Source organism: Sceloporus occidentalis, unplaced genomic scaffold (assembly GCF_023333645.1).
Source record: "Sceloporus occidentalis isolate IW3139 unplaced genomic scaffold, rSceOcc1.0.p SCAF_20, whole genome shotgun sequence".
In the NCBI taxonomy this organism is placed as follows: Eukaryota; Metazoa; Chordata; class Lepidosauria; order Squamata; family Phrynosomatidae; genus Sceloporus; species Sceloporus occidentalis.
This window is the reverse complement of record NW_028317000.1, coordinates 4,643,370-4,666,914: the sequence shown is the minus strand read 5'-3', so window position 1 is coordinate 4,666,914 and position 23,545 is coordinate 4,643,370. Positions and strand designations below refer to the sequence as shown.

At 44.5% G+C, this 23,545-nt stretch overlaps 1 protein-coding gene across 5 annotated transcripts in view; it reads left to right on the top strand.

Annotated features, from left to right (window-relative positions):
• Positions 1 to 23,545, top strand: part of LOC149301822 (CUGBP Elav-like family member 3-A) — a 67,289-nt gene that overhangs the window by 32,730 nt on the left and 11,014 nt on the right. For 2 of the 5 annotated variants that reach the window (XR_016272127.1, XM_089483212.1), the window contains exons 3-11: positions 6,821 to 6,869; positions 7,064 to 7,192; positions 8,816 to 8,895; positions 10,743 to 10,886; positions 11,800 to 11,950; positions 12,321 to 12,470; positions 13,791 to 13,856; positions 13,945 to 14,049; positions 23,486 to 23,512. Coding sequence is in view for 4 of the 5 variants with exons in the window: in XM_089483212.1 (XP_089339338.1) it covers positions 6,821 to 6,869; positions 7,064 to 7,192; positions 8,816 to 8,895; positions 10,743 to 10,886; positions 11,800 to 11,950; positions 12,321 to 12,470; positions 13,791 to 13,856; positions 13,945 to 14,049; positions 23,486 to 23,512 (901 nt within the window). In the remaining variant the exon portion in view is untranslated. Of the gene's footprint in view, positions 1 to 6,820; positions 6,870 to 7,063; positions 7,193 to 8,815; positions 8,896 to 10,742; positions 10,887 to 11,799; positions 11,951 to 12,320; positions 12,471 to 13,790; positions 13,857 to 13,944; positions 14,050 to 17,844; positions 18,014 to 23,485; positions 23,513 to 23,545 lie in introns of those variants that run through there. The other 3 variants (XM_089483214.1, XM_089483216.1, XM_089483215.1) reach the window with 3 other exon arrangements.

The following is a 23,545-nucleotide window of genomic DNA, read 5'->3' as shown; positions in this document are numbered from 1 at the left end:
AGATCTTTACTATGGGAGGGAAATACATATTCTTCCTCTGTTTTTACCTTCCCCTTCCTTTCTGTTGTTGACTTTTAGACTGCAAGCTCCTTGGGGCAGGGACTGATCCCCTTCTTATTTTGCACAACGTCATTGTTATTGAGGACAGCATTAAACCACACAATATACATAACCATGGATTCGGACAGGGAACAGTCCACCATTATGGGCTTCGCAAACCGGCCGCCGAAACCGTATCCCCCCCCCCCCAGCTTCTCATTATATGCATTGAACTTTATTTTCCTCTTCTTTTATTCCTTGCATTGAACTTTATTTTCCTCTCCCTTTATTCCTTGTGTGTCACATCTGTAAATCCAAAGGCCCCAACGGCGACGCTACTATTTTTGCAACCCATTTTGGCTAAAGAGCAGGACGTCTGTGCTTCGGATAGTAATATAATATAGTATGATTGATACCGTGGAATATTATTGAATTATCAAGGCGTCTAAATTTAGCCCGACGCAACCTCAAGTCCAGGCTTTTGGAAGGACCATATTCTCCCGTACAAAACCACCTTGGGATTTTATGATATTCAGGGATCTTAAGATATATTTCATTGCCACCTTTGGAGACATAGTGAGTATGAACCGGAGAGAGGGCCTTCTTGGTAGCTGCTCTTTTCTTGTTGGCGATAAAATTTGTCGATAGGCAATGGCCTTTTTATTCCGTTTTATTCAGTTTGGCAACTGGCCTCCTTTGTGCCGGAAAGGTCTTTTAACTACCTTTATTTTCTTCTTATGTGCATGGCTTGAAATAAATGGCTGGAATCCAGCGTCGAACTTGCCTCTTCCTAGTAGTTTATGACTACTAAATGTAAACTGAAAACATCCCGCATTTGTGGGTTGTTTTTCAGACGATGTTTGGGGTTAACTCAAACAGAAAGTTGGTAAAAACCCGCATTTGTGGGATGTTTTTAAGACGACATTTGCGTGGAAGAGAAATCACGCCAAAATAACCCACGATAAGGTCGCCATAAATTGGAAACTTGAAGGCGCACAAACAGGTTTTGCAATATTCACCCAGGGGATGCTTGTGATGTTGCACAGTGATAGCCATTGGAAGGAGAGACAGTGTGGCGTTGTGGTTTGAGTGTTGGACTATGACTCTGGAGAGCCGGGTTCGACTCTCTGCTCAGCCATGGAAACCCAGTGGGTGACTTTGGGCAAGTCACACACTCTCAGCCTCAGCGATGGCGACGGCAAACCACCTCCGAACAAACCTTGCCAAGGAAGCCCTACGATAGGGTTGCCCTATCCGTGCCGCCATGAATTGGAAATGACTTGAAGGTTTTCAGCAATAACAAGCCATTTAGTAGTCTGTCGCTCTCAGTGGGTCTGCTTCCCTATTTGTGGCTTTTCTTGTGGGTGTTCGTTTTTGGGATGGAGAGCCCCAAAGAATAACCCTGACTACAGAACGCTTTTACCAGGAGCTTGGAAGCACATTTTGGCAAGTCACCAACCAGGTTTTCCGACATTTCTGCAAATTTGTAAAGCCACGAAACGTTGGCCATGTTAGGAACACCTCCGCCGGGGATTTTAAGTTCTCGCACTTTTATTCCTTTTTATATCTTCCGCTGTATTTGTTAATATTATTGTATTGCATGGATGTTTTTAGTGTGCGCCACTTCGCTCAGAGTCCCAGTTTGGAGGGGAAAGATGGGATGCGCATTGAGTAAGAAGTTGTGTTAAAAATCCTTCTCTCCTTGACGTAGTACAGCGAAACATGGATGCTTCTAAGCCCCAAAGGGACTCAATCCAAATACATAAGCCCTCGGCAGGAAGCAAAAAAGGATAATAAAAATAATAATCTTGGAGCCTGAAGATGAATAAAGCCCACAAGAGAATGTATTTCCCTTCTCCGTCCTGCTTTTATTCCCTCTTTTATTCACCTCGGCCCTCCAAGCCCCAGCCAAAGGACCCCTTGGCATATTTCTTTCCAATTCCCGATGGTGACACTGTCTCAGAAGGAAAAGCGATGCTTTGAAGGATAGAAAGGAGCACACAGTAGATAAGGAAAATAAGCAACCACCGCAACCGTCACTTGGGAGTGGTGTGTATGTGGGTTTGGGGATGAAAGGCATAAAAGGGGGTCCTATAGTCAGGAAGGGATACTGGTCCCCGACTACATGGGTTGCCATGGCGACGGGAGATAACCCGGCAACCAGAGGCAATAGAGAAAGGGTGATGGGGAGCAAAGATACAGGCCCCGGGTGCCATGGCAACTGGATCCCGGTCCCTAAGCGGAGCCGGCGCGGATGGCTTGCGATTTGGGGAAGGGGGAGACGTATCTCCAGCATAGAGCCTCCTTGCTCTTTCTTGCCATCCCCAAGCCTAGGAATGACATGGCGCAAACAGTATGTAGAGATAGAGAGATCAAGGATGCGCAACTACAATGCAAAGTCGAATCATAGAACTCTATTTCACATTGTAGTCATGCATACATTACTTTTGTTTTGCTGGATGGCGCATGCTACCCTTCACATTGGCGTTGCGTGTGCCACACAAGTATAGGATGCTCAAGTATCACACAAGTATAGAATGCTCAACCACAATGTGGTGCGTGATGGAGACAACTTGCAAAGACAAGGCACGGGGGGCATGCTCTGTGCCCAACTCCACTTCCACTGCTATCAATAGAGTATGTCCATTGCACCATGATGACTTTTTTGGCCCTACATAAGTAGCATTTTTAGGCATGCCTTAACAGATCTTCAGCCTGTGTATAAGTTGTGTTTTGTATTATTTTATGAGTACTGTTAAGAGCGAGAGCGCTGCAGTGACAGCAAAAGATGCAATGAATCTTTGTGGGTGCATCTACATTGTGCAGTCCAGTGGCCATTTTGATGGTTGCCACTCCATCCTTTGGGACACTGGGATTTGTAGTTTGATGAGGGATTTGGAATTGTAGGCTAGAAGACTATATAGTACAGCTGCCAAATACTCTGAGAAAAGGGTATTTGGGGGAATGGTGATCCAGGAGAGATCTCTCTAGCGGAGACTTTGAAGGTCCTTTCCCTATTGCAAACCTTGGATATTATAAAATACAAGTGGGATCAAACTGAGACATAAACCGGTTGAACAGAGATGCTGAGATGCTTCCTTCACGGTTTAATATGTGTTCAGATGGCATGGCAAATATTTCAATAATAATAATTATAATAATAGCTTTTTCGGCCTTGATCCCACTCTGAGGATGCTTGGCCACACCGTGTCCCGGTTTTCATTGGTGAGATCCTTAAAGGTATGAAGTGTGGAAATGCCTTAGAACATGCGCAAAAATCGCAGCTTCATCTCGGACCAGTTTGGGTTTGCCACCCTTCGCCGTCTCTCGACACCCTCCGCTATTGATTGCCGTTTATATTTATAGCGAGAGTCGATACCTCGCCTCACGTTCAGGTGCACTTAAAGTGGCTCGCGATCAATAGTTTAAAAAAGAAAGATACGGCGGCCGTTCCATAATAAGACGGTAAGACGAACCCGGCAGGATCGAATCAAAGGTCCAGAATCACTCGGTTTCCTGCTTTCCGCCAAACGCTTCTGGGAAGCGCTGGAGAGGAATTGGGTTCCTAGCGGCAGGTTTCCCCCGAGAAAAGAAGTTGCGTTTAGCTATTTTGCAGCTGGGAGATGTTGCCAAATGCCACTACAGTCATGACTTCATTTCATGCGCTTATATATGTATCAGCCGTTGCTCAGCACTGCATCCAGTGGCACTGAGTTCCACAGGTTAACCCATGTGCAAAGAAGTCCTTTCTTTTTGTCCAGGATAGAACTGGAGTGAACAAAGTGTGGCACATGGATGCCCACCTTTGCCTCCCCTGGACCCGATGCCCATTTTTTCATTCGCATAGTTAGACACGAATGCAACACTTTGCGGCGCATCGACCAACTTGTAACATGGAACGTACAGACATAAAAAACAATTACATACAAAAATACCAGTTAATGACCATCTCCATACAATCGCCCCAACATTAAGCACTATTGTTAATAATAATTAATTATTAATTACTGAGACGGAGAGGCCAGAACAGTAGCAAATGCTCCAAGAGCAATGTGGGGGGAAAGAGAAGCATTAGAGCCTTGTATTGATGGTGATGATGATGATGATGATGATCATCATCATCATCATAATCATCATCATCATCATCATCATTTTTGGCATTTCTTTCCCCCCAAAATGCATTCATTTTTGAGATGGAGAGGACATTACCAAATACTCCATGCGCAATGTGGGGGGAAGAGAAGTCTTAGAACCTTGTATTGATTAGTATTGATTAGTATTATTACTATTATTATTACGATTATTATTACTGGCATTTCTTTTTCCCCCAAATGAGTTCATTTTTGAGATGGAGAGGCCAGGATATTACCAAATACTCCATGCACAATGTGGGAGAAATGTTAGAGCATTGTATTGATGATGATGAAAATAATGATGATGATGATCGTGATGATGATTGGCATTTCTTTCTCCCCCCAAAAAGAGTTCATTTTTGAGATGGAGAGGACATTACCACATACTCCAAGCGCAATCTGGAGGGAAAGAGAAGCCTTAGAGCCTTGTATTGATTATTAGGTGATGATGACAATGATTACATTATTGATTATTGGAATATCAGAATGACAGCAGCCGATTGCATCGTTCCATCCCCTCCACTCAGACTCCGCATTCGGCTTGTCGGGAAAGATGGGATTTGATAGAGCCACTATAAACCGGCGAGGAGATCGGCCTCCTTTCGGAGGGACTTCCATAATCCCTTCTGCCTCCGCCGACTGCCCTATTTTTAGTCTGGGATTATCTCACTAGGGAGGATATCAGTGGCGGCCACATCGGCAACATCTTGTCAATTAATCTTAATGGATGGAGAGATTTGCGGTACCCTGAAAAGCATCCCATCTTCTGACCTTTGGGGTATTTCAAGTTGGGGGAAGCGTCTCTCGGTTGAGCTCAGAAACCAACAGGTGAGCACCGGAAATGATGTTCAGGTTGCGCAGGTACCGATAAAATTCGACATGGGCGAAAGTGGCCACAGATGTCCCACTTTTTATCCATGAGACATCATTTGGCATGTCACAGTTGTACAGAAGAGGACACTTTTTAGCACTTGGTTGTGTGGAAGTCCATCTCCTACACAACCCCAAAATAGTAGAAGCAGAGAGATGTGCGTTGTTCGACAAATACCGATAAACCATGCCAATACAAAAAGGCTTTCTCTGTATCGCTTGGCACGCTTTGGTGCAAAACCCTTCTTCAAGAGCGATGAAATTATAAAACTTACGCATTATCAATGTTAACACTATCATAAAAGCGTGTATTCTCATAACACTATATACAGCGGATCCTTGTTATCCGCTGGAGTTCGGATCCAGGTTTGGTGGATACCCAAATCCGCAGATGCTCAAGTCCCATTAAGTACAATGGCATCGCAAAATGGCGCCCCTTATATAAAATGGCAAAAATCAAGGTTTGCTATTTGGAATTCGTACGTTGTTTTGAATGTTTACAAGCCGTGGATGCTTGAATCCGTGGATAAGGAGGGCTGACTGTATAAAGTATATAACCATGAAATGCGCAGGAGCTCTCGTGTTTCGCTATGGCAAACCATTGGCAGCTATGGTGATCCAGGCTTTCCAATGGCTTTTCTTGGTGACTTTCCGAAACCGGCGGCAACAAAATGGGACCTTGTGAGCCCTTCCTTACAAAACGGTTTCCTCCCTTTAACTTTCTCCCTCTGTTTCCTCCTTTCCCTTCGGCCGTTGGGTGCTTTCCGAGGGCCTCTCCGCTCTCCTTGCCTTTAATATGATTAAAAATGCTTTTACGGGGAAAAGGTCCCTGCAGCCTGCTGTGATAATCTCTCTCTTTTCTAATCCAGAAAGCAGGGGATCGAGGGCGGGAGAGAAGAACACTTTCCATGGCTCTTAAACCCTCCAACTAGGCATGTGCATTAAATGTTCTGGATGGTTTTGTGGTTTTATTGCTTCTGTACTAAGTTGAGCAGTTAATGTTGGGCAGCAATTGTGTCTGTCCCTCGCATGGACCTAGCTTTGTTGTTGTTGTGTGCCTTCAATGTCTCTAAGGCAGTGATCCCCGAACTCTAGCTTTCCAGATGTTTTAGGACCTCTGCTCCCAGAATCCTCAGACCATTGGTCAAAACGGCTGAGGCTTCTGGGATCTGAAGCCCTAAACGCCCAGAGGACCAGAGTTTAGGAGTCATGGCTCTACACAGCAAACCTATTGCAGGGTTTTCTTGGTAAGGTTTATTCAGAAGGCTTTTGCCTTCGTCTGAGGCTGAGAGAGTGTGATTTCCCCCAAGGTCCTCCAGTGGGTTTCTCTGGTCTAACTTGCTTGGTGCTTTTTTGTATGCTGTAGGTAGTGCATAATGTAGTGCCATGGTGTTAAGGTGTCCATAATGCAGTGCTATGGTGCCCATAATGCAGTGCCATTATGTTATGGTGCCCATAATGTAGTGCCATGGTGTTATGGTAGCCATAATGCAGTGCTATGATGTTATAATGTCCATAATGCAGTGGTATATTGTCCATAATGCAGTGCCATGGTGTTATGGTGCCCATAATGCAGTGCCATGGTGTCCATAATATACTGCCATGGTGTTATGGCATCCATAATGCAGGGCTGTGGTGTTTATAATGCAGTGCCATGGTGTTATGGTGCCCATAATGCAGTGCCATGGTGTTATGGTGCCCATAATGCAGTGCCATGATGTCCATAATATAGTGCCATGGTGTTAAGGTATCCATAATGTCTCTCCTTCTTCTTTCAGATGAACCGGCCGATCCAGGTGAAACCAGCGGACAGCGAAAGTCGAGGAGGTAACACAGTCCCAAAATATAACAGGAGGAAGGGGAGAGGAAGGATGATGATATTATTAGTATTAGTATTAGTATTATGGCTCCCAAATCAGAGACTTTCCTTATACCAAGAGATGACCGAGTTCGAACCGAGTTAGAATTCATTGGATTCTCCTTTATCTGACCGACTTCTCTCTTTTTGTCCCAATCCCTAGAAGACCGAAAGCTGTTTGTAGGAATGCTGGGCAAGCAGCAGACAGACGAAGATGTCCGGAAAATGTTTGAGCCTTTCGGGAACATCGACGAATGCACGGTCCTCCGGGGTCCCGACGGCACCAGCAAAGGTGAGCCGACGAAACAGGCCCCCATCCCAAATACCTTTGGCAGATCCAGCCAAAAGTTACTCCGCAGTGATGGTCCTTAGTGCACCGTGACCCAAGAAAATGTTGGGATGCATCCATAATTGCCTTTTGGTCGTGGCGCATGAGCCAGGGCTCCTCCATCCTAAATGGAAATGGCTTTCTCCTCCGTCTCAAATGGAAATGGTAGATTGACAGCCATCCATCAGTCAACAAAGCAGATGTGTTTCTGAGCTGTACTTCTTTGATAGAAAATTTGATATAGGGTAGAAATAATATGGGAATGACAGGTTCCTACACCGCAGACAAGGAGAGCAGATCCAACTTGTTTCAGCAATATATATTCAAAATGAACAATATTTGTGCCTGAAATGAAATGGCCAAGGAAAGTAAGCTCACAAAAATATTCAGAAGCTTGTAGAGGCCATTTGAAAGCTTCTTCCCAAAAGCATCCAGGAGAGGTGTTTTTCTGTGTTTCACCAGCCGTTGCTTTTGTTATGATTTCCATTTGGGCAGCCAAGCTCCTAGTTTTATGCTTTTTAAACTGGAGCTAACTAGGATGGATGGATGGATAGATAGATAGATAGATAGATAGATAGATAGATAGATAGATAGATAGATAGATAGATTATAACTATGATAGACAGATATAATATAAATATGATAGATAGAATATGAATATCAATATCAATATGATAGATTGTAGAATATAATTATGAGATGATAGATAGATAGATAGATAGATAGATAGATAGATAGATAGATAGATAGATAGATGGATAGATTATAGAATATAACTATGAAGGACGGAGAGAACATAAATATGACAGATGGAAGAATATAAATATGATAGAGAGAGAGAGAGACAGACAGACCAACAGAATATTGGTCTGTCTGTCTGTCTGTCTGTCTGTCTGTCTGTCTGTCTGTCTGTCTGTCTGTCTGTCTGTCTGTCTATCTATCTATCTATCTATCTATCTATCTATCTATCTATCATTTTCAATCTATCACCTATCATATTTATAGCTATCTAAATATGATAGATGATAGATTGAAAATGAATATGATAGATAGATGGATGAAAAGATGGATAGATAGATAGATAGATAGATAGATAGATAGATAGATAGATAGATTATAGAATATAACTATGAAGGACAGATAGAACATAAATATGACAGATGGAAGAATATAAATATGATAGATAGATAAGATAGACAGATAGACAGATAGACGGATAGATAGATGATAGATAGACCAAAAGAATATCACTATGATAGAAATAGACAGACAGATCTATCTATCTATCTATCTATCTATCTATCTATCTATCTATCTATCTATCTATCATTTTCAATCTATCACCTATCATATTTACAGCTATCTATCTAAATATGATAGACGATAGATTGAAAAGGAATGTGATAGATAGATGGATGAATAGATACATAGATAGATAGATGAAAGATGACAGAATTGTCATCAGACCCCAGTGGTTTTGCGTCGTCGCCTGGGACTTGGCACAGAGCCTATGAGAGAGTCTGTCTGTGGTCCACTTTCTTTATCTCTGATTTGCGCCTTTTTGTCCTCCTCTCCTTTCCCTTCCAGGCTGCGCCTTTGTGAAGTTCCAGACCCACGCGGAAGCGCAGGCGGCCATTAACACGTTGCACGGAAGCCGCACGTTGCCCGTGAGTACGCCTCGGTTTACGATTTGCAAAACATATTAAAGTAAAGTAAAATTGTGGGGTCCTTCCCCATCTTTCATCAAATCCATTTTTAAATACAGTTAAAAACTCATCCTTTTAATTCATCCCTTTCCTTTGGCGTCCCCAAGTGGCTGGTTTTGTCTATTGCGCCTTCCCCAAAATTTAGATTTGTGAGATTTATCCATACAGTTTTGTTTACAAACAAGGCAGATTGGCTGTCTGGAAGAAGGGGGGAAATTAAAAGGAACATCGACAACTCGGATCAGGGTCGCCAACTTCGCAACCAGGCCTGCGAAGCTGTGCGTTCAACCTGATGGGCAACCATTATTACCGAACGGCAACGTTTAATCTCTTGGCCTGGAGCCATTGATTAATTCCTGCGTTTCAAGCCAAGGTTGAAGGCAGAGAGAGAAGCGATGCTGAGAAAGGCTTTGATTGTCGACTGACCTGGAAAAATAAAGGCCAGGCTCGCTCTCGGACTTTGAACGGGGAGCGCGATGCTGCGCTTGCGGCTCCGATTGTCCCCAAAATGTCCCCAAATGCTCTATGGCAGGACTGAGCCCAATTTTGCGATACAAAATGGTATCCAGTATCCCCCTGTGTATACCAAAATCCATGGATGCCCATTAAATACAATGGCATAGTAAAATGGTGTCCCTTATACAAAAGGTACCGCGCGATCAATTCGGTAGCGTACTCACACTACCGAAGATCCGGATCGCTCCGGCATTTTAAAAAAGACGCGGTAAGGGACCTGGTGTCAAATGCACTGGGTTAAGTGGGGTTTTCCATGGGCCCCCGCAAATGGCGCCGAATGCATTTGGCGCCAGTCTTAATGTCGCGGAAATAGCCCGGTTTCCGTAGAGAGAATGTCTAGGGCTACTAGCAAGTCTAGGGTTGCTAAGTTAGTACCATCCCAGGCCATTTCTGCATCAGATAATTATTGTTGTTGTCATTGTTGATTAATATGTTCTCTCTAGGAATATCCGCCATGTTTTTAGCGGAGAGGACACTCTCTAGGAATTTCTAGGTCCTCTAGCGCAACTCTGTGGCCAACGTCCAACAGACACTGACCACAGTACTGCAATGGAGGAGCTACAAAGCCCTAGTAGAGTATCCTCTCTAGGAATCTTTAGGTCCTCCAGTGCAACTCTGTGGTCAACTTTAACTAAAAGTGGCACTGAAAGACCTAGAGATTCCTAGAGAGAATATTCTACTAGGCCTTTGTAGCTCCTCCGGCGCAACTCTATGGTCAGTGTCTGTTGGACGTTGGCCACAGAGTTGCACTGGAGGACCTAGAGATTTCTAGAGAGAACACTCTACTAGGCCTTTGTAGCTCCTCCATTGCAGTACTGTGTCAGTGTCTGTCGGACGTTGGCCACAGAGTTGCGCTGGAGGACCTAGAGATTTCTAGAGAGAACACTCTACTAGGCCTTTGTAGCTCCTCCATTGCAGTACTGTGTCAGTGTCTGTCGGACGTTGGCCACAGAGTTGCACTGGAAGACCTAGAGAGGTGTCCTCTCCGCTAAAAACATGGCGTTTTTGTTATTTGTGGTTTTTCCATATTCATAGGGATCTTGTGCCCCTAAACCTAGCGAATATGGAGGGACAAGTGTACATAAAATACAATATCCCAGAAACCCACCCACCCGCCATAACCAATAAATCATAAACAGTAACAATAAAACAATACCGTTAAAATTATCAAAACGGACAAGACAGGGTTAGTCAATGGGGGCGTTTCAGCCAGCGTAGCCTTGGGGGGCCTTCGTTTTCTTTCTTTTCTCCATCCTTGGCACCAATGTCTGACCCTCTCCTACCCATCGCAGGGCGCCTCCTCAAGCCTAGTGGTCAAATTCGCGGACACCGAGAAAGAGCGGGGGCTCCGACGCATGCAGCAAGTGGCCAACCAGCTGGGCATGTTCAGCCCCATCGCGCTGCAGTTTGGGGCTTACAGCGCCTACACCCAAGCAGTAAGAAGATGGGCACGGGTTCGGGAGGCTAGCTTTTGGGGTGCGCATGTGTATGTGATGGACTGTGGTTGTCGTGGGGCATGTATCCCAGTAGCAAAGGAACCATTGGAAGGGCATTTAGTCACACATCACTTGCGCGTCCTTCTGGCCGGCATTCTGCTTAGGATTTGCATATGACTTGCGCACAAAATGGTGTTACTTGCGCACATAACAATGCGACTTGTGCACAAAACAGCGTTCCCGGTGCACCAAAATTGAATTTAATACTTGGGCAACCACTTTAGATTTTTGTACCTGCTTCCTATTTATGCCAGTATGTTTGGGGTGACAACTGAGGAGCTGCCATGACATTACAACCTGGGGCATCTGTTGTGCAGCGGTGGAGTAAGCAATGCGCATGGCCTGATGCGCCATGGAAACCGAGGCCCATCTGGGCATTCTCTAGTGCGCATCTGGACACTACATGATCATGTAAACCAGTGGTTCCCAAACTGTGGTCCTCTAGATGTTTTTGACTTCCAGCTCGAGAAGCCCAGCTAGTTTGGTCAGTGGTCAAGAATGCTGGGAGCTGAAGTCCAAACATCTGGAGGACCAAAGTTTGGAAACCACTGATCTTCAGGACGAAGTGGTAGAGTCCAACCATTGGGCAGTGGCCATTTCCTTCTTGAGGTGATGAAGATGGGACACGTTTTGAGGATTCGCTCCATCTCGACCCTTTGTGGAGAAAGGGAAGATCCGTGCTTATTGAGCTCCCATGGAAAGGGTTCTAGGAATGGGATGGACAAGCGGAAGAGGCAGGGGGTTCATTTTCAGAGAATGGGGTATGCCACAAAAAAGGGCTGATGGGACTTGCAGTAGCCTCTGGGGATATTGGATCCAATAACGTTGGCTTTCTCTCTCTTCTTCCCGCCAGCTAATGCAGCAACAGGCGGCTCTCGTCGCCGCGCACTCCGCCTACCTCAACCCCATGGCGACGATGGCTGCGGTCCAGATGCAGCAAATGGCCACCATCAACCCCAACGGCCTCATCGCCACCCCCATCACCCCCATCACGCCCTCCTCAGGTAAGCTGGGTAAAGCCCGGACGATGGGTGGACGGAGTACCGCCATACCATTTCCGCTCCACCTTGTCCAGAGCAGACCAAACACTCTGTAGAGAGATCTTGTAGCACTTTTGAGACTAACGCAAAGAAAGAGGTTGGCAGCATGAGCTTTCCTAGATTTACCCATATATAGTTCTTTCTCCACAAGCAGCACAGGGTTTGGTCAAGGTTAGGCAGATTATTCCATTCCTTCTTTAGTGAGCCACTTGGCGGAGAGACATCTAAATGAGGGAGGTAAAAAAAATGGGGTACCATTTGCTGAATGGATACAAAACCAGAGGCTGCGGTGGTGATGCCCACGGGACCTTCACGTGTCTCCTTTGTCCGACAGGTACCAGCACGCCGCCTGCCATCGCCGCCACGCCAGTGTCTGCCATCCCGGCCACCCTCAGCGTCAACGGCTACAGCCCTGTCCCCACGCAGAGCACCGGGCAGCCCGCCTCTGAGGCCATTTACACGAATGGCGTCCACCCGTACCCAGGTACCTGCTGTGCCCAAAACGACCTCCCCGAATCCGTCTCCTTTCTGTTGGCATGCACACTGCTCCTCATATTAAGTCTTTCCGCCCCAGGTGTCCCACTCCTGAGCATCTTCTAAACCAGGGATTCCCAAAGTGGGCAGTGGAAAGGTCCAAGGGGGCAGCTAGGGGGTCCTTTGGTCAAAGTGTTGGTGCGCAAGAAAGACAAGGGGAGCCAGGGGCCTTAAGGGCCATAGTGAGGGTGAGAGCTCTACCAAACATCTTTTCCGGGGCCCTTAAAATCACTGCAGAGCTTTGCAGATCCCTTGTGGGGTGATGTCTCCCAGTCTTCACCTCCTGACACAAGTGCGCGCACTCAGCCATGTCTTTCACTGGCAGCAGTGGTTGGGAAATCCTCCAGGTCTTGGGTGCAGGGCATTGTTCCTGTGGCTATGAGCAGCACTATTTGAAGATGGGGTGAAGAGTGAGAGCACATGGTGACATGATGCCATGGCGCCACAAAAGCGAGGATCAGAGGGCCGCACTAGCACAGCGCCATAACAGCCAAGTTCCAGAGGGCTGCACTGCCATGACACCATGACAGTGCTGTTCTCTGGACCTGGCTATCACAACACCATGACAGCAGTTCCTTCCAGAACTTGGCTGTTACACTGCGACAGCGCTACCCTCCAATGTAATGGCGTCATAACAGCCAGGTCTGGAGGACAATGCTGCCACAGCGCTGTAACAGCCAAGCTCTGGAGGGATAGACTGACATTGAAGTCCAGTGGACACACGAACAGCAAGGTTTGGAACTCGGAATAATTCCAAAAAAGCCCATTTGTGGTGCTAAGGCAATATGGCATTAAATCAGTTAAACTATCACCACCACTGTGCCTTGTTTTGTGTTGTTTCTGGAAGTGTATCTGGTTAACCCCTGTGTGAACCAAGATGCTCAATGGGGTGGACCTTTTGGCCTGAGCATCACATAATGCTTAAAGATAAAAAAAACCCTCCACATCCAGAGGTATTCTCCCTCCAAGAACCAAATTCCAGGGACATACAAAGGCAAAGCAGGGTTATTTATTTATTATACTGTATTTATTATATTTATTTTATTTTTATCCTGCCTTTCTCCCAAAGTGGGACCCAAGGCGGCTAACAACATATATATACAAACGCATTTTGTGGTTGCTTCATGCATGGGGTTCCTGGAGGCGTCCAGCTGGCCTTGGCTGGAAGTCGGATGTTGGACTGAGTTGGGCAACGTATCCAACTGCTTTGACTAAGAGTCAAATGCCAGGATTATCTTACAAGTGTGATGCTCTTCCCTCTTTGCCACAGCACAGAGCCCAGCAGCCCCTGTGGACCCCTTGCAACAGGCATACGCCGGGATGCAACACTATACAGGTATATATGGGTGGGAGACCAGATTTGGGCAGGGGGCTAACATGTCTACTCGCTGGTGTTGACCAGTGCTGTTCTCTCCATCCCACAGCCGCTTATCCGGCCGCCTACGGACTGGTCAGCCCAGCCTTCCCGCAACAGCCAGCCACCATCATCACCCAGCAGCCGCCACCACAACAGCAGCAGCAGCGGGAAGGTAAGTACTCTTGTGGCTCTGTTCCCTCGGTCCCTTCCATGTATACTTATTTGCTAAGCTTAGTGGCACAAGACCCCCATGGATATGGAAAGAACAAAGACACCATGTTTTTACCTGAGAGAACTCCTCTCTAGGAATCTCTAGGTCCTCCAGTGCAACTCTGTGGTCCACATCTGTCAGACATTGACCATAGAGTTGCGCCGGAGGAGTTACAAATGCCTAATAGAGCATTCTCTCTAGGAATCTCTAAGTCCTTTGGTGCGAGTTTTGGTTCAAGTTGACCACAGAGTTGCGCTGGAGAACCTAGATATTCCTAGAGAGAACACATTAATAAAACCCGTCAATAATCAAATCCACAAAAGTCAACGCCGCAAACATGGAGGGACGAGCGTACTGCTTTTCTACTTTGTCCTCAACTTACTACAATTGCTGCAAACTGAGTTGAAATGGCAAAAGTAGCTTGCGTTCAATTTACCCAACAGAGAGGAAAAGGAGAAGAGAGGAGGGAGCAAAATGGTGTCCTCTCCAATAGGTTCGAATGCAAATGGCTGCAGCCTCTCCTTGCTTGTGGGTCCTTCCCCATTGATAACCTTTGCCATCTCGAACGCGCATTGATGTTGCTCAACCACATGTGTCCCATCCATTTTGAGAAATGTTGGAGCACAACGTAACCGTGAATAACTGTTGTGGGATTGGGATGTCAGATCAGAAAGCATTAGAGCAGGGGATGTTAGACTGCAACTCCCATCAACCCTAGCCAGTGGTGAGGGTTGATGGGAGATGTGATCTGGCAGTGCCATTGCTTTAAGGAACCTGGACCAAACCGTCAAACGTTCTTTTTTGATAACCCTTAGTTCAGGATTAAAGATGGCAGTTGCCCAGGCCATCTGCCTGTTGTTATTATTAGCTTGATATTTACTCTTAAACACCAGAAGTTGACATTTGAGGAGATGGCATGCTCCACTTCGCTCTCCGAATCCCATCATCCATCCATAGTTTAACAACCAGACATAAAGACATCCTTTGCTTATCCTTTTCATGGGAAGGGCGACAGTACTGAGCACTTTCATGTTGTCCTCAACTGTTGCGGTACTTCAACACCCATCATCCTACGCCCACCAAACCTTCGGATATTGATGGTTTGAAATCAGATTTCGAAAACATTTCGATCTGGGATTTGCATCAGGACTCGGCGGTCTGTGTTCTGATCCACGTTGATTCGAACCGAGACTTTCAAGAACTGCTCGATCCTGATCCAAACGTTGGGTCAGACCTTCAAATAGGACTTCTGAAAAAGCTTGCCACATTAGGTCTACATTGGAGGCTGTGCATCCAAATCCTTATCAACCGGAGTCCCAAGCGATCCCAGCATTAAAACTCATAACAAGGGTTTTAAGTCCCATAAAAGGATGTTCTCAGGACATTTACTGCATGGACTTCGACCCAAAAGACCTCATGCCAATGCATTGGGGTTTGAACTTGCAAACATCCAGAACTCCTGAGACCTAAGAAGGTGAGACACCTTCTAAGTACTTTTAATTCAGGTCCCAAACTTGACTTTTCAACCCAAACAAACCTAAGTCCTTCACTTGTAAGAGTCCAGGACTCCTTACTGAAATATAAGAAGGTGGGCCACCTTCTTACACCTTTAACTTCTGGTCCCAAACTTGACTTTTCAACCCAAACAAGCCTAGGTCTGTTAGAAGATTCGAACTTGCAGCTTCAGGGTCTGTAGCAACGATTCCCAAACTTTGGTCCTCCAGGCTTTTTGGATTTCAACTCTCAGTGCTCAGGACTTCTGGGAGCTCAAGTCCAAAACATATGGAAGGCTAAAGTTTGGGAACCAACGCATTTCATAGCAAGGCACCTTTCCTTACTGAGCTGCGCCCGCTGTTGGGAAGACCCTTCTTGGACTCTGAGACCTTCTAAGGTCTGGAGCAGCAGAAAACAAGCTTGTTCCCTCCTCAGTACGACATCCCTTCAAGTATTTAAACAGGGCTATCATATCACCTCTTAACCTTCTCTTCTCCAGGCTAAACATCCCCAGCTCCCTAAGTCCTTCCTCATAGGGCTTCATGGTTTCCAGGCCCTTCACCATTTTGGTTGCCCTCCTTTAGACACGATCCATATCCTTCTTCAGTTGTGATACCCAGAACTAGACACAATATTCCTGGTGAGGTTTGACCAAAGCAGAATAGAGTAGCACTATTACGTCCCTTGATTTAGGCCCTATACGTCTGTTGGTGCAATTTAGAATCGCATTGGCCTTGTTAGCTGCCGCATCGTACTCTTGACTCATGCTCAACTTGTGATCTACTAGGACTCCTAGATCCCTTTTTCATGGGGGTTGTTAACCCAGGTGTCCCCCATCCTACATCTATCCATTTCATTCATCCAAGGAATAAAGGTGTTGAATAGGAAGAACATATAAGCTACGTAAGGCTGCAACAATTTGCTTTTTGGTTCGTTTGTTTGCCTTAATCTATAGGGAAGGGCATTATTATTACTATTATTTCCATCTTATTATTACTATTATTTTCTGCCGTCCGCCCCAAGTTATAATCATGCAAGTTACTTTTGCACTTCGAACTCGGTTTGCACCATTCGACGTCAGCTTAGAACAAAGTGGAAAGCGGGAAAGTGGGACATTTCCAAAGCCGCTGGAAAAGTGGGATGAAAAGTGGATGGATCAGGACTATATTTGGCCACCGAAAGTTAGGTTTCATTGGTATGTTGTCTGCAGAAATAATGCGGTTTGAGACCGCTTTAACTCAGCCCTGGCTCACGCTAGGGGATTCTGGGAACTGTAGTTTGGTGTGATGTCGACATGGAGGATTCCCAGGATTCTCTAGCACTGAGCCAGGGCAGTTAAAGCGGTCTCAAACCGCATTATGGTTTTGGACCCAGGAGTCCATTGGGGTAAAAAATGGTGCGGCTGAATGGTTTTATGGCCTCAGTACTTAGTAGTATGTGTGCGAGTACAATTAGCACTCGCTCCTTGGTCGTCGTTGTGTGCTTTCGGGTCATTTCTGACTTGGGACGACCCTCTTGCAGTGTTTTCTTGGCAGGATTTGTCCGGCGGTGGGTTTGCCTTTGCCTTTCCCTGAGGCTGAGAGAGTGTGACATGCTAATACACCACTTTGGAGAGCTTCGAGCAAGTCCTAGCCAGAGAAAGGCAAGGGCCAAAAGGCCCTCTGTGCAAATCCTGCCAAGAAAACGTAGCGACGGGTTGGCGTTAGGGCCCTCCAAAATATTTCTTTCATTCCCTTTCCTTCCTTCCTTCCTTCCTGCCATCCTTTGCTTTTTCCATAGTTCTTTTCAACCTTTTTTCCCTTCCTTCCTTCCTTCACTCTTACCATCTTATCCTTTTTTCTGTTACTTTTCCCTTCCTTTCTTCCGTTTACCTATTCCCCCTTTTTGTGTCTTTTACATTCCTTTGTTCTTTACCTCTTTTCTTAAATCTTCATTCCCTTCTTTATTTTTTTATCTGTCTATATCTTTTACCTTCATTCCTTTCCCCCCTTTCTTTCGCCTCTCTTCCTTCCCCCTTTTATTTTATGTTCTTTTTCCTTCTTTCCCTTTTTCACTTCTTTTCTTTGTGTTTATTTCATTTCTCCCTTGCCAGCTTTCTTCCCTGTCTCTTTTCTTTTTTCCTCCTTCCCTCCTTCCTTCCTCTTCCCCTTAGTTATTTCTTCTACTTTACTTCTTTCTTGTTCCTTTTTCCTTCCTCCCTTCCCTCTTTTTCCCCATCCATCCATCTCTTTTCTTTCTTTCTCCTTCCCTCTTTTCTTTCAGCTTTCTTCCTTCCATCCTATAGGACAGAAAGAAATAAGCTAAAAGAAATACAGATGAAAAGAGGGAATGAAAGGAGGGGAGAAGGAAGGAAGATAAAAGGAAATAGGTAAAGGAGGCCTATTAAAGGAAAAAAGGAGACGAGAGAAGAAACAAAGGGAGAGATAGGAGGGAAGGAAGGATGAAAAAGAAACAGAAAAGAGAGAAAGGTAAAAGAAACAGATGAAATTATGGGAAAGAAGAAAGGAAGGTAAAAGAAACAAAATGAAAAACAGGAAAGAAAGTAAAGTAAAAGTAACAGAAAATAAAATAAAATAAAATAAAAAGGGCTAAAGCTGGAAAGAGAGAAGGATGGATGGGAAAGGAAATAAAAGAAAAGATGGCAGGAAGAAAATAAGAAAAGGAAACAATTAACAGCAAGAAAAGAGGAAAAGAAAGGAGGGTAGGAAGATGAAAAGAAATAGGAAAAGAGGAATGTAAAATAAAAAAGAAAAGAGCTAAACAAGGAAGAAAGGAAGGTAGAAGAAACAGAAAAGGGGGAAACATAGTAAGAGGGACAGAAGGAAGGAAGGAGAAACAGGAAAAAGAGAAGAAAAAAGAAACATGAAAAATTGGGAAAGAAGAAAGGAAGGTAAAGGAAACAGGGAAGAAGGGGAAACGAAAAAATAGAACAAAAGAGCAGAAGACTCAAGGAAGGAAGTAAAAAAGGATAAAGAGGTTTAAAAAGGAAGAATGTAAAACAGAAAAGAGGGAAGGAAGTAAGGTAGAACAAACAGAAAATAGGAATAAAAGAAAAGAGGGTGAGAAGGAGGGAGGGGGGGAAAGAAGAATAAAGGAACAGAAAAGAAATAGCAAGGAAGGAAGGTAAAGAGAGGAAAGGAATAAAAAAACAGAAGAGAAAAGAAGGACCGATGCAAAGTAAACACACCAACAAACAAACCAGGGATTTATTTTTTATTCAAACCAATACAGTTCATGATCAAAAAATTGACATCTTCATAATATCTAATCCATTGCTTCCAAATATAAAAGCGATAGAAGAAATTATACCCAAGATCGACTCCAAACCACAATCCAATTCTATTAGAAATGTTGGAATAATTGGAGGTTAAATGTGATGCTAACTATTAAATGAACCATTTTTACAAGAGATAAAAAGCAACAAGAAACATTTCCCTAGAAGAAAACATAATTGAAGAAACAGAAATTAAAACCATTTGGGATGCAGTTAATACTCTTAATTCAAAGAGGTCACATAGTAAATAAAGGAGAGAAGGAAATGATCACGAAGCTAGAAAAAAAAGTAAAGCAAAAAGAGGAGATCGGAGATGTGAAAAATTGAAGAATTGGTTTGGTCCCAAGAGAAAATAAAGATTAAATTCACAAAATACTACGCAAATCTCTATGAAGATGAAGAGGCAGAGAAGCAAGAAAAGAGCAAATTAGAAAATCAAAAATGGCAAAAAAACCAAGACAAGAAAGTATAAAGCACCAAAGAAATACATAAATGAGTCCTTATGAAAATACGTGGATCTATCTATAGCTCTATCTATATCTATCTCTCTAGATCTCTCTATCTATCTCTATCTATCATCTCTCCCTCTCTCTCTCTCTATCATCTATCTAATCATCTCCCTATCCCTCTCTCTCTCTCTCTCTCTCTCTCTCTATATATATATATATATATATATATATAGAGAGAGAGAGAGAGAGAGAGAGAGAGAGCTCTATCTATCTATCTATCTATCATCTCCCTATCCCTATCTCTCTATATATCTAGATAGACAGACAGACAGACAGACAGATAGAGAGCTCTCTCTATATATAGATAGATAGATAGAGCTCTCTCTATATATATATAGATCTCTCTCTCTCTATCTATCTAATCATCTCCCTATCCCTATCTCTCTCTATATAGAGAGATCTATCTATCTAGCTAGCTATCTAGCTATCTATCTATCTATCTATCTTCTCTCTCTCCCTTTGTCTATCATCTATCTATCTATCTATCTATCATCTATCTATCTATCACCAATTAGAACAACCTAAAATGTGCTTTATTCTTTTAATGCCTATCTGTTTCAATATTCTAATAATTTAATTCCTTTCCAATGTACTTTTCCCTGTGTTTTTAAATGGTTCTGTTTTTTAATGTTGTGAAGCCTGCTCTGCGTCCCAGTTTAGGGAAAAGCGCGGGATAGAGATAATAATAATAATAATAATAATACAGTAATAATAATGTCCTAAAAGAAGCTAGAACAGAAGCTAGACGGAAAAAAAGAAGGCGGAGGTAAAATGCAAAACTAAGCCAAGATGGGGATTTATCCTGTGATAGTCTACAGAAAACAGCATTTTCTCCATAGAAACTAATGTTCCTCTGCAGAAATATTATTACCTTCTGCATAGAAAATATATAATTGGTTGTGCATTTGACACAAAATTCACGTGCGATCGTTAGTGTTAACAGTGTTAATAGTGTTAATGTTTTCTGCTACTTCCTATGTAGAAAATGCCATTTTCGGTGCAAAACCACCAAAACTGGAAAAGGATTTTCAAAAATGGCCATTTTCGGAATTGGGCAAAATGGCTCAAATCACTCGTCTGGAGAAGAAAATAAGTTGAGAACACTTGCCCATAGAGAACCCATACTTGCCCATAGAGAATGCAATGGGGAAGACTTGCCCATAGGGAAACATAGGAGAACACTTGCCCATAGAGAACCCATACTTGCCCATAGAGAATGCAATGGGGAAGACTTGCATAGGAGAACACTTGCCCATAGAGAACCCATACTTGCCCATAGAGAATGCAATGAGGAATACATGCCCATAGGGACACATAGGAGAACACTTGCCCATAGAGAACCCATACTTGCCCATAGAGAATGCAATGGGGAATACATGCCCATAGGGACACATAGGAGAACACTTGCCCATAGAGAACCCATACTTGCCCATAGAGAATGCAATGGGGAATACATGCCCATAGGGACACATAGGAGAACACTTGCCCATAGAGAACCCATACTTGCCCATAGAGAATGCAATGGGGAATACATGCCCATAGGGACACATAGGAGAACACTTGCCCATAGAGAACCCATACTTGCCCATAGAGAATGCAATGGGGAATACATGCCCATAGGGACACATAGGAGAACACTTGCCCATAGAGAACCCATACTTGCCCATAGAGAATGCAATGGGGAAGACTTGCCCATAGGGAAACATAGGAGAACACTTGCCCATAGAGAACCCATACTTGCCCATAGAGAATGCAATGGGGAATACATGCCCATAGGGACACATAGGAGAACACTTGCCCATAGAGAACCCATACTTGCCCATAGAGAATGCAATGGGGAAGACTTGCCCATAGGGAAACATAGGAGAACACTTGCCCATAGAGAACCCATACTTGCCCATAGAGAATGCAATGGGGAATACATGCCCATAGGGACACATAGGAGAACACTTGCCCATAGAGAACCCATACTTGCCCATAGAGAATGCAATGGGGAATACATGCCCATAGGGACACATAGGAGAACACTTGCCCATAGAGAACCCATACTTGCCCATAGAGAACCCATACTTGCCCATAGAGAATGCAATGGGGAAGACTTGCCCATAGGGAAACATAGGAGAACACTTGCCCATAGAGAACCCATACTTGCCCATAGAGAATGCAATGGGGAAGACTTGCCCATAGGGACACATAGGAGAACACTTGCCCATAGAGAACCCATACTTGCCCATAGAGAATGCAATGGGGAAGACTTGCATAGGAGAACACTTGCCCATAGAGAACCCATACTTGCCCATAGAGAATGCAATGGGGAAGACTTGCCCATAGGGACACATAGGAGAACACTTGCCCATAGAGAACCCATACTTGCCCATAGAGAATGCAATGAGGAATACATGCCCATAGGGACACATAGGAGAACACTTGCCCATGGAGAACCCATACTTGCCCATAGAGAATGCAATGAGGAATACATGCCCATAGGGACACATAGGAGAACACTTGCCCATAGAGAACCCATACTTGCCCATAGAGAATGCAATGGGGAATACATGCCCATAGGGACACATAGGAGAACACTTGCCCATAGAGAACCCATACTTGCCCATAGAGAATGCAATGGGGAATACATGCCCATAGGGACACATAGGAGAACACTTGCCCATAGAGAACCCATACTTGCCCATAGAGAATGCAATGGGGAATACATGCCCATAGGGACACATAGGAGAACACTTGCCCATAGAGAACCCATACTTGCCCATAGAGAATGCAATGGGGAATACATGCCCATAGGGACACATAGGAGAACACTTGCCCATAGAGAACCCATACTTGCCCATAGAGAATGCAATGGGGAAGACTTGCCCATAGGGAAACATAGGAGAACACTTGCCCATAGAGAACCCATACTTGCCCATAGAGAATGCAATGGGGAAGACTTGCCCATAGGGACACATAGGAGAACACTTGCCCATAGAGAACCCATACTTGCCCATAGAGAATGCAATGGGGAAGACTTGCATAGGAGAACACTTGCCCATAGAGAACCCATACTTGCCCATAGAGAATGCAATGGGGAAGACTTGCCCATAGGGACACATAGGAGAACACTTGCCCATAGAGAACCCATACTTGCCCATAGAGAATGCAATGAGGAATACATGCCCATAGGGACACATAGGAGAACACTTGCCCATGGAGAACCCATACTTGCCCATAGAGAATGCAATGAGGAATACATGCCCATAGGGACACATAGGAGAACACTTGCCCATAGAGAACCCATACTTGCCCATAGAGAATGCAATGGGGAATACATGCCCATAGGGACACATAGGAGAACACTTGCCCATAGAGAACCCATACTTGCCCATAGAGAATGCAATGGGGAATACATGCCCATAGGGACACATAGGAGAACACTTGCCCATAGAGAACCCATACTTGCCCACAGAGTATCATTGGGGAATATTTGCCCATAGGGACACATAGGAGAACACTTGCCCATAGAGAACCCGTACTTGCCCACAGATAACCATTGGGGAATACTTGCCCATAGGGAAACATAGAACACTTGCCCATAGAGAACCCATAGTTGCCCATAGAGAATGCAATGGGGAAGACTTGCCCATAGGGAAACATAGGAGAACGCTTGCCCATAGAGAACCATTGGGGAATACTTGCCCATAGGATTACATTGGTGAATAGTTTTTTGTGGGTATTTCAGTCTATGCAGCCATGTCCTGGAAGAGTTTATTCCTGACGTTTTGCCAGCATCTATGGCTGGCACCTTCAGAGAATCATATACAATCTATATATAAGACATCAACCACAGATGCAGGTGAAATGTCAGGAATAAACTCTTCTAGGACACGGCCACAGAGCTTGAAAAACCCACAGAAACACTATCTCTGATCTGCGTTAGAGCTACTCACTTGAAATTTAAAATGTATATATATTTAGCTGCAAATTTTCCTGTTAACTAGTCATTGATCAGAGCCATTGAAAAGATGAGCATTGATGGTTTAGAAGGAGCACTGCCGCGGATGATTAAATGGGTTTTTCTCCATCTCTTCATGTATCACCACCTTGCTTACCCTGACCTTCCTCCAAGGAGCTCAAAGCAGCTGGTCTTCACCAGGTAGGCCAGTTGTTGTAGTTTCGGCAGATCAGG